Here is a 16,440-nt window from a genome sequence, read left to right as displayed (position 1 = left end):
TAAGTATATTACTTTGTATGTATTCTGCGAACACGGGAATGGGGAAGAGTGAGTAGACATTGACCTTCCTGTGACTAATTCTTCATGTTGTCAAATACCCTAGGCTCCAAGAAACATTTTTATCTACATATTACAAATGGGAATATGCTTCTTTCTCTGTAATTCTAAGGAAGGTGGATTAAGGGTGAACTGATGTATGAATGATAGTTATGAGTTTAGGGGAAGAAAGACACCAGACTTTCAAAATACAAATTATCTATATGCTTACTAATTCTCTAATCTTCTCAACAAACCCCACAGGAGATTATCTTTCTAGTTTTATAGCTAGAGAGAGTGAAGCACAGATGATCAAAAGGTTTGCACCAGATTCATTTCACAAAGTAAGCACATGGCTCGTCATCAAAGTACTAGCTCATACAGCCACTTGCCATGTTGAAGTTTGCTATGTTTGACTTTCAGAGGTAGTGGTCACAATTGCTTTTATTATTATAAGATTAGGACCCTTTGTTCAATGAAGCACAAACTTTCTCCTAATAAATTACACCTTCTTTTTCTCCTAATTTGGTAATGATGAAGCAAGCATAGAAAGGTAGCCAGCCTAGTGTGTTTCAACATAATCGTGAAATGAACTAGTTTACAAAATTCTGTTTTCAGCTTGAATTTGTTTTTTAAAATGACAGGGAGGTTTTCCATTTTTTTTTTTTTTAAATGTTGGTTAAATTTATAACAACATATTTGCTGTATTAACCATTTTGAAGTGTACAATTCAGTGACATTACTTACATTCACCGTTATATTCACTATACAACCATCACCATTATCCATTTCCAAATGTTTTTCGTTACCCTAAACAGAAACTCAGTACCCTCTAAGCAGTAACTACCATTTTCCTATCCAAGGGCTTAGCCATGTTGAAGTACTTGAGTGGTTTATGCATCCCAGTGAGATCTTCCTAAGAGGATTTACTTTGAATTCCCCTCTTTCAGTTTCTTTGCTATGTTTGTGACATATTACCAAAAGAATGAGTGTAGAAAATAAAAGACCAAATCATACATAAGTAGGAGAAAGATGGCTGGAAGTGTAGAGAGTAGACATTCAATTCAATAGTGTACTGTCGAGTCTTGACTTCCCTGCCTCAAGGAGTGCCAGCTCTGGATTTGACAAACCCTCCTCATTGGGAGGGAGTAGAGGCAGGGCTCTCGGGGAGGAGGGAGGGAAGGGTGACCACTATGGCTCAGCCCACTGGTGGCCAGGCAGGCCTCCCAAGCAGGCAGCACCTCCTTCCACATCATGAGACTGAAGACCAGTGTGACACCGACTCCCAAAGGGACCTGCAGTGGTGCATCCAGTCTGTTCTGGAACTTTCTGCTTATGTTCGTACTCTGCTGTGACTGCTACCTGGGTACAATCCCCTCATGTCCACATATAGACGTGCTGTTGTAGTTGTTGTCGTTGTGGTATGCCGTGGAGTTGATTCCAATTCATGGTGATTCCGTGTAACAGAGTAGAACTACCCCATAGCGTTTCCTAGGAGAAGATCTCCAGCGAAGCGGCTGGTGGGTTCAAACCGCCAACCTTTAAGTTAGCAGCAGAGCGCTTAACCATTGTGCCACCAGGGCTCCTTCATACATACATACATATACAAACACACGTATACATACACACATACATGCAGTGTCAAAAATAGGTTTTTTTTCTGTTTCCTCACAGCCCTCACTTTCTGTCTCCACCTATTCCCACAATACTCCAATCCCAAAACAAAAAGCTATTTTTTCTCCTCAAAGCAGATCCCAGATGCTTTCTTTTTACAGTTTGTTGTTATATACGTTTGTTTTTAATATTTAAATGAAAGATAATTTATATAATCTTCCCCAGAAAAATTATGTCCCCAGGAGGTACAATTTCAGGTCTCTATTCACTGCAAAAATTTGGATCTAACTCCTAAGTCAGTTTATAGGGAGCCTCTCCCATCTCAGAAAGCCCAATTTTATTGTATAGTATTATAATGTGTCCCAGCCCCACTTCAACCACTAAAAAACCAGTTGCCACCCAGTTGGTTCTGAGTCTGGGCAACCCCATGTGTGTCAGCTCTACTCTAACTGTGCTCTATAGGGTCTTTAATGGCTGTTTTTTTTTTTTTTAAGTAGATTGCCGGGCTTTTCTTCCAAGGCATCTCTGGATAGACCCAAACCTCCAGCCTTTTGGCTAGCAGCTGAGTGTGTTAAACATTTGCACCACCCAAGGACTCAGTTCTTAGAAAATAAACTTTGTAGTCAAGCAATTATAAATAATAAAATTGAACAAAAGACTGTTCCTTGGGAAAGAACCTAGATTTCCTATTACATTGACTCTGGCCACCTGAGCTACCTACCTCTAGTCTCACAAATAGAATGGCAGCATAGTCATTCTCGTGGCTATGTGTTGAAGTGGGATAATAATTTATTTGGTTACCACATTGAGCAGACATATTGACCTGCCTTTTCTCCACGTACAATATATCTTCCATCATGGAATAATAGTTTTTAAATAGAATTTTTATCTTAGGAACACTTGTATTATCTTGAATGCAATATGTAATATATAAATCTATCAGAATTCTCTTATGTTTCTGGACTTCTAACCAAGTAGGAAGATAACACCCACAGTTTACTGATTTGATTACCACATATAAGAGGGTTTGGCTGTAAATGACTCTTAAGGTGCATTGCGTGTGTATAGAAAGTTGTCAAATACTCAAGTGCCTCACCCTGTATTCTGTACTAATGCTTTTTAAAAACTGGCTCATCTATGAGTATTTCTCAATTGTGTTGTTAGAGTGGGTGACGCCTTCCAAACGAGTAGGTGAGAGAAGTTGCAGCCCTAAGCTGCACTATGTTTACAGCCAGAAAGCAAGGTCAGGGTGATTAGCCAAGGAACAAATCCAGCTAGTCTTTTCTTGGCATTGTTTGGAAATTTGCCATTCAGTTTTCTCTCTCGTCTTCCACCAGCTGTCCCTTTGTGACTACTCTCCTCTTACTTCTGCCATTTTCCTAGACCCTCATTTTTTAATTACCTTTGAGGTGTTCTATAGGAATCAGCCAGTGAAGTCAGCCAGGCATGGCTGTGCAACTTACCAGATATGTGACTTTATGCTAGTCTGTTAACCAGTTAGAGCCTCAGTTCCCTCATCTGCAAAATGGGAGTAATTTCATCCATCTTGCAAAATTGCTGTGACAATTGATGATACTGTATATAATATTCTCCTTACATTTGTATTTGAAATTTTCCATTATTATTATTATTTTTTTTAACAAGGCCCTTAATTTTATCCCCTTCCCTCTCTCTCTGTTATCACTGTTTTTAAGTTTAGGTCTTCATCTCCTCTGTCTTCCAAACTGATCTCCCTGCTTCCTGTTTCACCCCTTCAGAACTCTTACTCCTTTACTGACTTGTCATGTTGACCCAAGGGTCCTTATTAGCTATCAGTTTTCTGAAGTTTTGTGGTTTCCTGACTGAATAGGAAAGCAAAACCCATTGTGGTATAAAACTATCTACTACTCACAAATGGTTAAGCACTCAGCTGCTAACTAAAAGGTTGGTGGTTCGAACCCACCGAAGAGGCTCTGCAGGAAAAAGCCCAGCAATCAGCTTCTGTGAAGACTACAGTCAAGAAAACCTTATGGGGTGGTTGTACTTTGTCACATGGGATCACTACGAATTGAAAACAATTCAACAGCATGTAACAAAACAACTACTACTACTACTACTTATTATTATAGCTGATATTTATTGAACATTTACTATGTGCTAAGCACTTTTCTCAGCACTTGGCATTATTAACTCATTTAATCCCAAACAATGCTATAGATACATCCTATTATTATCTCCATTTCATAGATGAAGAGAGCAAAGAAAAGAGAAATTTAACAACTCACACAAGTTTACATACCTAATACATAGCAGAGCTGGGATTCCAACCTAAGCTTCTGTCATCACAGTCTAAGATCTAAGTTCTTTTACATGTCTGATAAGGGGCTATATGGTTTTCTGCCTGGCTAACCACCAACCACTTTTCTTGCATTTTCTGCCTTGCTTGCTATGCTCTAGAATCACCGAATCACTCACTGTAGCTCCTCAGCCCCACCATGCTCCTTCTCGCCCATGTTCTTACCTTGCCTTCCTTGGCCTCTGTTGTCCTTGCTTGCTCCTCCAGCCACCCTGGTGCTCTTGCCACTTCTTCAGCTCACCACACCTGTCCCACCGTAGGGCCTGTGCTCTGCTGCTCCTCTGCTCCAATATCCCATGACTACCTCCCTTACCTCCTCAGGTCTGCTGGAATCTCACTCCTCAAGGAGGCTACGCTAACCGTCTTATTGAATATCCCAACCTGCCTTGCCCCCAGTCCTTATCTCTACCTACCTACCTTTCTACCTAACTAGGACAAAGGTCCTCATCCTGCTCTACTTTTTCTTTTTCTCCCAGTGCTAACTTCCCTGTTGGTGGTGGTGGTGGTGGTGGTGGTGGTGGTGCTGATGGTGGTGGTGTTGGCTGCCGTCAAGTCGACCCTGACTCATGGTGACCACATGCACAATGGAATGAACCACTGCCTGGCCCTGTGCCATCCTCATGGTCAGTTGCAGACTGGACTGTTTGGATTCACAGGGTTTTCACTGGCCAGTTTTCGGAAGTAGATCATCAGTCCTTTCTTCCTGGTTTGTCTTAACTTAGTCTGGAAACCCCACTGAAACCTTTTCAACGTCATAGCTACACACAAGCCTCTGCTGACAGACAGGTGGTGGCTACCCACGAAGTGCATTGACCAAGAAGCAAACCCAGGTCTTCCACATGGAAGACAGAAATTCTACCACTGAACACAATTTATTTACTTATTTATGATATTTATTGTTACTTGCCTGCCTCCCCACTGGACTGGGCACTTCTTCAAAGTAGGGACCTTAGTCTTGTTTACTGTATATTCTCAACACCACAACTGTGCCTGCCAGGGGATAAGTACATAAAATTGTTGAATGAACAAATATGCTCTTTCCTTTCCCTCTTTCCCCTAATTAACTTTTCCTTAGCTTGGAAAAGCTAGCTCAGCCTCCACCACCCTTGAAAGTCTCTGCTTAAGATATCTCCTCTACACTAGACATAGAATCGCTCCCGGTTCACACAATTCTCTGTGCATATTTCTATCAAAGGACTCGGCACCTTGCTTATAAAGTATATTTTTGTTAACATCTTGAGAATGGATGCTCCCTTTCAGTATCTAGTTCATTAGCACCATACATGATACGTGTCACATACACAGGAAATGTTTCATAATTCATGAATGAATAAAATAATGTGGTTTGGAAATGTGTTCCTCTGTACAAGTGACAAAAGCCCTGGTGGCACAACAAAGGCTAAGTGCTCGTCAGCTAACTGAAAGGTTGGTGGTTTGAACCCACCCAGTGGTTCCTTGGGAGACAGACCTGGGGAATCTGCCCCTGTATAGATCACAGGCTAGAAAATCCCATGGGGCAGTTCTACTGTGTCACATGGGGTTGTTATGGCACCTGAGAGCAAGAACTATACCTGAGTATTCCTGCTCATGCTTTAGAGTTCTACTCACGATTGTGTCTTCCAGGAGGCCCGTTCTCATGGGAGGGGGTACAGCTGAGGACTGGCTTATATGTTTTCCCATAGCTTCTTCTTCATAACTTTTTCATAACTGTTTCAAAGCACTTGTCTTATTATATTGAAATTCTTCATTTCTCCTTTTCTCTCCCCTGCTAGTCAGTAAGGAGGGAAAGGAAGCTTATCTTAATTGTCATTAGTCATCCCTTGGTATCCGAGGGGCATTGGTTCAAGAACCCCCAGAGATACCAGAATTTGCAGGTGCTCAAGTTCCTTTTAGGAAATGGCTTCGTATTTGCATGCAACCTATGCACACCCTCCCCTTCACTTTAAATCATCTCTAGGTTACTTATAATTCCTAATACAATGTAAATGTATGGAAGTAGTTGTTTCATCACAATTGAAGACTTGCTTGGGGAGGCAGCCTTTCTCTTCTTTGAGTTTCTGCAACTCTTCTGGGAATTCTGACACTGCCTGGGCATCAGCCGATGCCAATTCTCCCATGATCTTGAAGTTCTTGAAGCTTGAGCACTTTACATAGCCAGCCAGCCAGCCCTTACTGGCCAGAAACTCTTTCCTCTTGCTCTCCTAAACTGCCTCACACTTAGCCTTTGAGGGATTGCTTTGACCACTTCATTGCTGTGTAGGAGCCATTTGTTTTTTCACAGAAATAAAGAGTGCACACAGTGCAAGTAGTGTAAGGTGAACAATCCTCAAACAAAGTGTTGGAGAGAGACTGAAATGGGGGGAGGCTACAGCAGGGGCTGCCTACACATCATTTCATTCTCGTGGATTCAGCTTAGTGCTCAGCACATGGCAAATTCAAGTTTTGCTTTTTGAAACTTTTTTTTTTTCCCTTGAATATTTTCTATCCTTGGATGGTTGGATCCCTGGATGTGGAACCTGTGGATACGGAAGGCCGCCTGTATATCTTCAGAGCTCAGCATAGTGAATGGCACAGATGAGACTGTCAGCATTTGCTAATGAAACTGAATTACAGGTCATCCCATTTAGCTGGCTTGTAAGAAGTCAGAAATACAAGTACAGAACTTGAATCCAGCTCTCTCATTTAATCTATGACCCATGTTACTGTGAAACCAGCAGATTCTTTATGATGGTTCAAAGGTCACACAAAAATGGGCTCTGAAAGTATTAAAAAGTGTGTACCTCCAGGAGGTAAATTTGATGTTTAAGTGCAAGGTAAATAACAATTATAAAAACAAGGTGCACTGCAAATTTGTCCATGACTCTGTCATCAATTATAATGTGCAAACCTGAAAACATTATCAGTATAATCCAAGTTAAAAAAAAAAATTGTAAGTTTCAAAATTTATTTGTCAGGAAATTGTAAAAGAAAAGGTTTAGAGATTAGTTGAAGGCTCCTTCCATCCCCTGAGAGACGGGTCATTCGGCTGTCTCTTGCCTATGCTCAGTCACAGCCTACAGGATTACGTCTAAGATGGCAAATATTCGTGCTCACATTTTCTAGGAAAGAACCATTTTGGGGTTGGCCTCAGAAGATCTGTTTTGACTGACGTCCTGGCACTATCACTCGTTAACCTTTGACCATAGTGCCTCTCTGATCCTCAGCAGTCTCCTCTGTGGATTGACTGTAAGTCCATCTGCTTAGGCCTCTCAGAGTCTAGGATTCTATGACTAATCTCTACAAGGTACAGATGCCCCTAAAAAAACGTGATTCCAGAACCCAGAGGTGTAAAATAACACATTTTCTTGAAAGTGGGTTTGTACCTTTTCCTGCTTTTTATTTTCAAGATCTCTGTGTGTTTTGAGGATGACCTAACAACTGATCTACCTCTAAAATGTGATTCTGGAACCAAGGGAGTGCAAAATAGCACATGTTACCTTAAAGTGTGTTTGAGCCTTTTTTTTTTTTTTCACATTTTTATTTTCCAAAATCTCTGTGTGACTTGAGCATGACCGTAACAACTGGTCTGACTATTGGTAGCAATCCATTAACTAACACCTGTACACTCTTTGTACTGTAGCCTATTTGGTGAGTGCTGTTTTAGGCCATTCAGGTCCTTCTCAGATTGTTCATAAGTGAGTTAACCGTTCAGTTGAGGGGTGCCTAGGGTCATGTCCTGAAGCCTTCTGTGTAGAATAACTACCTTCACATTTAATTAAAGCGATTTGGCTAGCTAAATCAAGAAACATCCTGGGGAGATTTTGGAAATCCTTTGCATGAATTATCCATGCTAAGAAAGCCTGTGAAAGAACTCTGGGCCCCAGGTCTCGCACTTTCCCCCAAGTAGAAAGTTACACAACTTTCTTCGCCTTTCCCTGGCTCTCGGAGACACGTCACGCTGCCACCTTGCTACTGCATCCCAGGGCATGGTGTAGCTGAGGTTGCTGCAGTAACAGCACACATGAGGTAACATTCCCCCATAATAACAGTGGCCAGGACGTGAGTCAGTTGAAAAGTTTCACTGGGTTTTTATTAGTGTATGATGCAGTCCCATGTCATCTACAGTTCCTAGCCTATTCAAGACTTACACACTTGATGCTAATCACCTTCAAATGTTAGCTGGTCCAGGTCCTCTCCCTGAAGCCACAGCAGTTGCTGCCTCTTCCACAACACTAATTAGTAACTCCTTACTAATACCTACAAGAGATGCCAAGAGCAACACTCAGGCCACACGCCTTGACCTTGGCTTCGACTCTTGTATATCCTGTGAGCTTAATAAGCAACAGTGACCTTGAATGATTGTCAAGAAGACCCTCTTTTTACCCAAGGAACTGGACAATGGTTAGCATCTGCCTCCCAGAAGAAGTATTTTCCACCCAGTGGCTGGGAAGAATGTGTGCTGAAGAATGAGGATGGAATTACTGTAATGCTCTATGGGAATTTGTGAAAGTGGAAATTACTGTTTAATACTGATGAAAGGCCGTCACAGAGTTATTGGTAACGTCTAATACAGGATTTGGTTTCTTTTTCAGACATGGAGATGACTTGATTGTGACCCCATTTGCTCAGGTAAGCACAGCTTAGTGAACGAGCAGGTTTCCTACAGATGTGAAAATTTAATTTGGAAGATTAGTTTCTCGTTCTTAATTTGACTTTAAATCAAATACAAGTTCAAATACAAATTTTGTGGTTTATTCAAACAATGTATAGGCAACGCTAGCGTGTGTAACCTTAGCCATATTGGTCTGTTTCTATAAGCCCATAATACAAAGAGTGTCTTTTCTTCAAATAACAAATCACATAAGTGATATACTTAAATGGAACTATATTTCCTTAACTGACATAAGTACTAGAAGCAGAAGGCTATACATACTTAAATTACACCTAGTATACTTGTTCAGTGCTTGAAATTCAATAATCCATTTTGGCCTGATGCTTTCTTTACCTGCTTTTACATATGTCTGTGTGCAAACATTTAACTGTGGGGTATGTTTATGTGTATTTGTTCATCGTAGGCATGTAAATCATGAAAATATTTTAACCACATAGCAGGAATCTAAGAAGGTGATAAGGTGATTTAAAGGATTTTGGAATATATATAAGAGCGTTGCTGACCAGGTGGCCTTCGTATAGGCTAGCACTTCTCAACCCTGGCTAAGCATCAGAATCCTATAAGTACTCTTATCCCAGTACCCAGGCTATACCCCAGACCAAGTAAATCTAAAAATCTAGGAGTGGGATCCAGGCATCAGTATTTTCTAACAGCCTCCCGGTGACTTCAGTGTGCAGCTGAGGTTGGGAGCCACTGGTACAGACATAGCAGAGACAGATGAAATGAAAGTTATTTAACCTGGGGCGTGAAGTGGGTTTAAAGCCAAACCTACCGATAAAAGGAAAAAAAAAAAAAAATTTTTTTTTTTCTTTTAGTAAATGTTAAATCTTGGAATGTGGGGTGATCTTGAAAGGTTATAAAGAGTATGATCAGCACTATGTCATAACTAGCTGTAGGCCTTGGATAATTCATTTAACTTGTCTAGGCCTTTTTCTCCCAGTAAGTAAAATGAGGGGACTGGGCTGGATGAAAGACAGTTAAGAGGCAGCTTGTACAGGTTCAAATCCCTTTGCCTTCTCTCACTAACTGTGTCGTTTTGGGCGAATTACCAAATCTGTCTAAGCCTCTGTTTCCTCCTCTGTTAAACGACAAAATAACAAGGGCTCACTTTATAAGGTTGTTAAGAGATTGAAATAATACAGGGCGTATAAAATGCTCAACACAATTTTTAGGACATAAAGTATTTAATAATGTTTTAGTGTTATTATCAGAAAATCTTCCCAGGGTTCTTCCAGTGCTGGAATAACAGGTATTGTTTAAAAAATTGAATAATAGCAGTGTTTGCATGGTAGGGTTATGTATAATTCTTTCAAATGTCCTGATATTTTATATTGTTGCTATAATTTAAACCAAAAAATTAATAAATCCATAAATAGCATAATGGATAATAGCGATTTTTTCATTACTGCTGGCCTTTAAAAATAAGAGTACCATTCCCTTTCAGGTGGTTTATGTCTTGCCTGCTTAAGGGTTTACTGGAGAACATGAGTTCTTCCTAGTACATATACTTCTATGTTTAAAAAAATGTACATTCATATGCTTTTATCATATTTTGTAATAGCATAATCTTATAAAGCTAAGAAGTTTTAATTGATTACTATTCAGAACTCAAAATTTTATATGTAAGAGCCAAGGGCTGTGTGAACAGAAAAAATCAGGCAAAATAATATAAATAATAACCATCACCAAATATAGAAGCAGACCTCCTAATTTGAGTTTATTAGCTAGTCTTGCTTCTAATTAAAATCTCTAGATACTGTTGTAAGAAAAAATATAAATAAATAGTAAAAAATGGAAAGTATATTCTGTGTATGATACATTGTTTACTTACATCAAGTAGTATTTATTAATCTTCCACAAATAGCTTGATAAATTCCACACGGTTTCTGCCATCAGTGCTCTTGAATTCTAAAGAAATCTAGTCTTTTATATAATTAGACATTTTCTGTAGTACAGTCTCCAAAGAACTAATAGAATTTCAGTATGCCTGGAAAAAAATATGTAAAATACCATTTAGTCTATGTTAGTAAGCTGTTTAAATAATTAAGATGTGTACTTAATAACCTTGAAATAGGAACTTTGAATATAAACCAGCTCCATGTAATATATAGGCACATCTGATACCTGAAAATAATACCATAATATATTTAGAAGATTTTGTGTACAATTAGCTAAGTGACTCCTAACAGCCTGTAGAGAGGGTAGTCATTGTCCCAGGGCCTACAGATTTTTTTCAGTGGCTTAATCACAGTTTTCACAAATGACCCTTTGCTAGGATACACTATCTGGAAAGCTCTACTAGAATTAAAAAAAAAAAAAAAGTCTATTAAACTCTGAACAGCTTCATCAGTAATAGACCAACTTTTGGGGAACAGGTGAGAAGGAATGCCTAGCTGAGTCAGTCTGTCTGTGGTTTTCAGTTAAGCGCTGTTGGGCACAACAATCATATTTTGTTGACCTAATCCCTGATGTCTCAAAAAATTTTCAATATAGGATAGAGCACTCGTGATTTAATACTAAACATTACGATGCTATATTTCTGTCACTTGAAAACAATTAATGCCGCCAACATTATTTGACCTGACAAAACTGTAATTACTTTCAAGATAGAAACAAGACTACTGATTTTAGATAAAGTGACACAGGGAAATGTTCTGCTAGAGAATTCTCCTCTTTTCCCAGCATACTCTGGAATTTGGAATTCCATGCTAAATTCTTCTGGTAAAAAAAAAAAAAAAAAACACTGCTCTCAAAATAACCTTATTTTCATAAAAAGTTTAGGAAATAAATATAAGCAAATTTCTTTTAAGTTCAAACCCCAAAGTAACTACTAGTAACATTTTATTTTATATTCCTTTAGGGTTTGTGTGTGTGTGTGTGTGTGTGTGTGTGTGAGTATTTTCTTTCTCATGGTTATTAAAAATGGCCTTCCACAGTTTAAGTGTTCATGCAGCTTCTTCCAAACCTGTCTCATCTTTTGTCTCTTCTTGAGAACCCATTCCTTTATGCCTAAGTGTATCTGTAAAACACGAAAGAATCCCTCCCTGTTCTTTCCCAATTGTGATTTCTCTGTGAAGCTAAGAGAATAAAATCCTAAATTATAAGAGAATTCAGGAAGTCATACAAGGACACAGTCTACTTTGCTTGTCAGGGCTTCAGCCTAAAAACACGTTGGAGAAACGTTGTCTTCAGTGAAGATTCTACAATATCGCTCCATATTCTCTTCCAATGTCTAAAGCAGTGCCAGGGCAAAAAATTCCTGCTGGTATTTAACCTAAACTCTTTCACACCTCCTTTTTCTTATGCTTCCCCTAGAAATTCAGAATCTCCTCAGTCCCCAGAAAATGTAACAGCTTTAAATATTTAGTTTATTTCAATTTTGAAATATTCTCGTAATGTTTGTGTTGAAATCTTTCGATGTGGGTATTTCCTTAGGCATGAAGGCTGGATATTGAGAGGAATGTCACTACCATGCCACACCATGCCACTTGACAGCTGGCATTGTCCTCCACTGAGTGAACAGCAATCTGGCCCAAGTTCATAGGGCCGGGGAGTGTGCTAGGGAGACACCAACCAACAAACCAACCTGTTGTCCTCGAGTCAGTTGCAACTCATAGCAACCCTATAGGACAGAGTAGAACCGCCCCATAGGCTTTCCAAGGAGCTGCTGGTGCATTGGAAATCCTGGTGGTGCAGTGGTTAAGAATTTGGCTGCTAACAAAAAGGTCAGTAGTTCAAATCCACCAGGCGCTCCTTAATAACACTGATACAGCATGACCATTCTATTGGTAACAGAACATCATCAATATTCTAACGTTCCTGTGTGTCTCTCCCGAATTTCACCCAGCACGAGCAATTTCCGGCCCCCATCACTGTCCTTCTGTTAGGTAAATTCCTCAGGTCCTCCCTGCTGGGTTATGAAAAAAAGTCATCATGTTTTAGTTCCTTCTATTTTTTAGCTTTTCTTTATCCTTTGCTAAAATAAATTATAGCTGGAAGCATTTAGGTATCTAAGAACTTTTTAGGTCAAACCATACGAAATTGTCAGTATTCAACTTTTTTGACCTACAAACCCAGCAATTTCATCTGGTTTAACCAAAACAGAACTTGGAAAGACCTTTTCTTGCTATCAAAATGACTCCTTTCTATCTTGTGAATAATTAACAATTTGACTTCAATTTTTTCCAGAAATAAAACCTAGGGAAGGATTTTTTTTTTTTAAAGAACACCGGCAGCTCATGGTCTGTGTTTTAGCGCCATCTACTGTCATAATATTTAATGCAATGAAAAACACAACCCTTAAAGCCTTTTTTTTTTTTTTTAAGCAGTTTTTGTGAGATTTTTTTAAGTGTGTGTGGTGAAAATATACTTAAGAAAACACACACCTGATCAACGACCTCAGCACAATTCAGTGACATGGATTACTTTCTTCAAGTTGTGCAACCATTTTCTCCGTCTTTTTCCAGTGAATCCACCACCACCATTAACACAAACTCCACGATTCTGGCGGTGATGTTGGGTGCTATGGGGTCGATTCTGACTCAGCGACCCCATGTGACAGAGTAGGACTTCTCTGTGGGTTTTCTTGGCTTTAATCTTTATGGAGGCAGATCACCTAGTCTTTCTCCCGCAGAGCTACTTAAGCAATGGTTTTTAACGAGAACATTATTTCCGTATTTTTTAAATGTGCCCTTGAAATTAAGAAATCAGTCCTGTACAACTTTGTATTTCTTTTATGTTCATTTGTGTAGCTGTTAGAGAATCCCACATTTGCTTGCCATTTTCAGCAGATAGAATTGGTTAATTGATATTTTAGAAGTACCTAAGAGAGTCTGCGAGGAGTGTGTTTGACTGACAATCCCTCCCTATGGACTGGAGGAGGAGCCCTGGTGGTGCAGTGGTTAAAGCGCTCAGCTGCCAACCAAAAGGTTGGCAGTTCAAACTCACCAGCCACTCTGCAAGAGAAAGATGTGGCAGTCTGCTTCTGTAAAGATTACAGCCTAGGAACCCCTACGGGACAGATCTACTCTGTCACATGGGGTCCCTATGAGTCGAAATCAACTCTACGGCACCTAAGAACAAAAACATGGAATAGTGCGTGATCCATCTCTGTCCAAAAGTTTTCTGTAGCACTCGCAGCATTCTTCCCTAAGGGGTTAGATTTCTCGTCAGTCCCAAGATTTGTTTTTTAAAGCCATAGCATTATATTTTTATTGTCTAATATTTCCATTTCTTTATTTTTTAATGATTTGTTCTTGTGTCTCACATTGGTAGTATCTCCCCTTGTCTGCTCAGGATATTTATCATAGCAGTTTTTCTTATTGTGGTAAAACATATATAACGTAAATGTTACCATTTTCAGATATAAAATTCGATGTTGTTAATTATATTCACAATGTTACACAACCATTGTGATTTTTGACCTTGACTAATGACACTTTTGGTTGGAGGGGCAGAAGGGAAAGAAGTGACCTTAATTTTCTAACCATTGAGCTATGCAGAAGAAAACCTGAGAGACTGGTGGTTAGGAAGCATTAAGGTGTGAAGAAAATTACGGGAAGCTAAAGCTAGGACTATAGTTCTTAAAAGGATTGAATTCAGGGGTCGTGGGAGCTACCTTAGAACAATAAAGCAAAGAATGACTGGACCTCAACTCAGGGGCTTTAGCAAAACTGTTTCTGCTTCTCCCCACCAACAGCCTACGCTAGCAGACGCCTCCCTGTCCTGGTCCTGCAATGCCAGTGAGAACATAAAAGACTAATTCAGTGTGTTTATCATCACACCAAGGGTCAAAAAACGAGACCCAATGCAGACCCCAAATTCTCATAACAAGACCAGACTTAATGGCCTGAGACTAAAGGGACCCCGGATGTCATGGTCCCCAGACCTGTTAGTCCAAGTCAGGAACCATTCCCAAAGCCAACTCTTCAGACAGGGATTGGACTGGACAATGGGATAGAAAAAGATGCTGGTGAAGAATGAGCTTCTTGGATCAAGTAGACACATGAGACTATGTGGGCATCTCCTGTCTGAAGGGGAGATGAGCAGGCAGAGGGGGTCAAAAGCTGGCCAAATGGACATGAAAAGAAAGAGTGGGAGGAAGAAGTGTGCTGTCTCATTAGGGGGAGAGCAACTAGGAGTATATAGCAAGATGTATATAAATTTTTGTATCAGAGACTGACTTGATTTGTAAATTTTATTTAGAGCACAATACAAATTAAAAAAAAAAAAAAAGTTAATAGTTGACTATGAGAGTATGGGCCCCGTACACCGTTTCAGCTCAGTAATGAGGCCACTTCTAGATTCACCCTTCAACCAAAGATTGAACAGGCCCATGGAACAGAACAAGACTAAAGTGGCACACTAGCCCTGCGGCAGGGACTGGAAGGTAGGAGGGAACAGGAAAGCTGGTAATAGGGAACCCAAGGTTGATAAGGGAGAGTGTTGACATGTCATGGGGATGTTAACTAATGTCATACAACAATGTGTGTACTAACTGATGAGAAATTAGCTTGTTCTGCAAACTTTCATCTAAAGTTCAATAAAAAATAAAAGTAAATGAAAATAAAATGTTCAGTAATGGTGACTGGGCACCATCCATTTCTTCTGGTCTCATGGCAACAGAGGTAGTTAGGGAAAGGAGATTTGGAAGGCTGGATAAATGTCTTCACCAAGGCATCATTTTGTATGGCACCTCCATGGAGAAGGTAGGCCAACATGCTGTGTCTTGTTGTAGCCTGCGTTTTCTTGGGTACTGGAGAGACCGAAAATTTTTCTTAGTTATTGGTCATGGTTTTTTTTTTCAGTTTTGTAAACAGTTTTTGTCCCTTTTCCATTTATTCAGTTGTTGGGATTGTTTCGTTGTAATAGAAATAAAAAAAAAAAGGTAAAAAAAAATCTCTATTATATGATATTTCAAAAAAAAAAAAAACAAAGCCCAGGGCAACACCAGGGACCCTGGTGGCACAATGGTTAAAGCACTCAGCTGCTAAGCAAAATTTTGGCAGTACGAACTCACCCAGTGCCTCCTCAGGAGAAAGACGTGGTGATCTGCTTACATAAACACTACGGCGTAGAAAACCCAGTGGGGCAATTCATCTCTGTCCCGTGGGGTCACTAAGAGTCAAAATCGACTTGACAGCATCTAAGAACAAGGGCAACACCCCACCCCCTTGTAAGACTTGTCTGGAATTTTTATTTACACTTCTGTCAGCATCATGTATGTCACATTGCAAAAGGTAATAAAAAAAAAATAGTTACCACTTAATATAAGATTGATAAAATACCATTTGTCATGTCACAAAAAGAAATCATCAAATATTTGCACATGTAGGGAATGACGTATCTACAAAGCTATTTACTGCAGCGATGTTTGCAAAAGCAAAATTTGGAAGCCAATCTAAAGGTCAGTTGGTCGGGGCTGGCATTTTAATACCAGGAGAAGGAGCTGGGAGGGATATTTTTCTTTTTCTTTTGAAATACTTCACACATACGAAAGAATATGTCTACTGATTCAGTAAAGTATAAGAAATAATACTACAAGGACCAGTTTAAGACATAGAACATTACTGATATTTTTAATGTCCCAGTGTGTCCCTCGCCAATTTCATCGACTGCCACCTCTCAGAAGTGACAGTAATTTTGATTTTCATCTTTATTATTGAAAGGGATATTTTTACTCCCTACCCTTTTTTACCCTTTGATCCTGAGATAGTTTATTAAAATCAATTGTATAAAATTTAATTTAAAGACCAAAATAAGATAATCTAATTTAATATCTTTATTATAACTGAGTCCTCCCTAC

At 39.5% G+C, this 16,440-nt stretch overlaps 1 protein-coding gene across 9 annotated transcripts in view; it reads left to right on the top strand.

Moving 5' to 3' along the window:
* PDE4D (phosphodiesterase 4D) overlaps positions 1-16,440 on the top strand; it is a 1,416,439-nt gene that overhangs the window by 1,172,721 nt on the left and 227,278 nt on the right. For all 9 annotated transcript variants that reach the window (XM_023545478.2, XM_023545476.2, XM_023545477.2 and 6 more), the window contains one exon: positions 8,557-8,593. In XM_023545478.2, coding sequence (XP_023401246.1) covers positions 8,557-8,593 — 37 coding nt within the window. The remainder of the gene's footprint in view (positions 1-8,556; positions 8,594-16,440) is intronic.

This window comes from Loxodonta africana, chromosome 2 (genome assembly GCF_030014295.1).
Source record: "Loxodonta africana isolate mLoxAfr1 chromosome 2, mLoxAfr1.hap2, whole genome shotgun sequence".
In the NCBI taxonomy this organism is placed as follows: domain Eukaryota; kingdom Metazoa; phylum Chordata; class Mammalia; order Proboscidea; family Elephantidae; genus Loxodonta; species Loxodonta africana.
The sequence above is the reverse complement of the archived record's forward strand: the minus strand, read 5'-3'. Positions and strand labels throughout refer to the sequence as shown.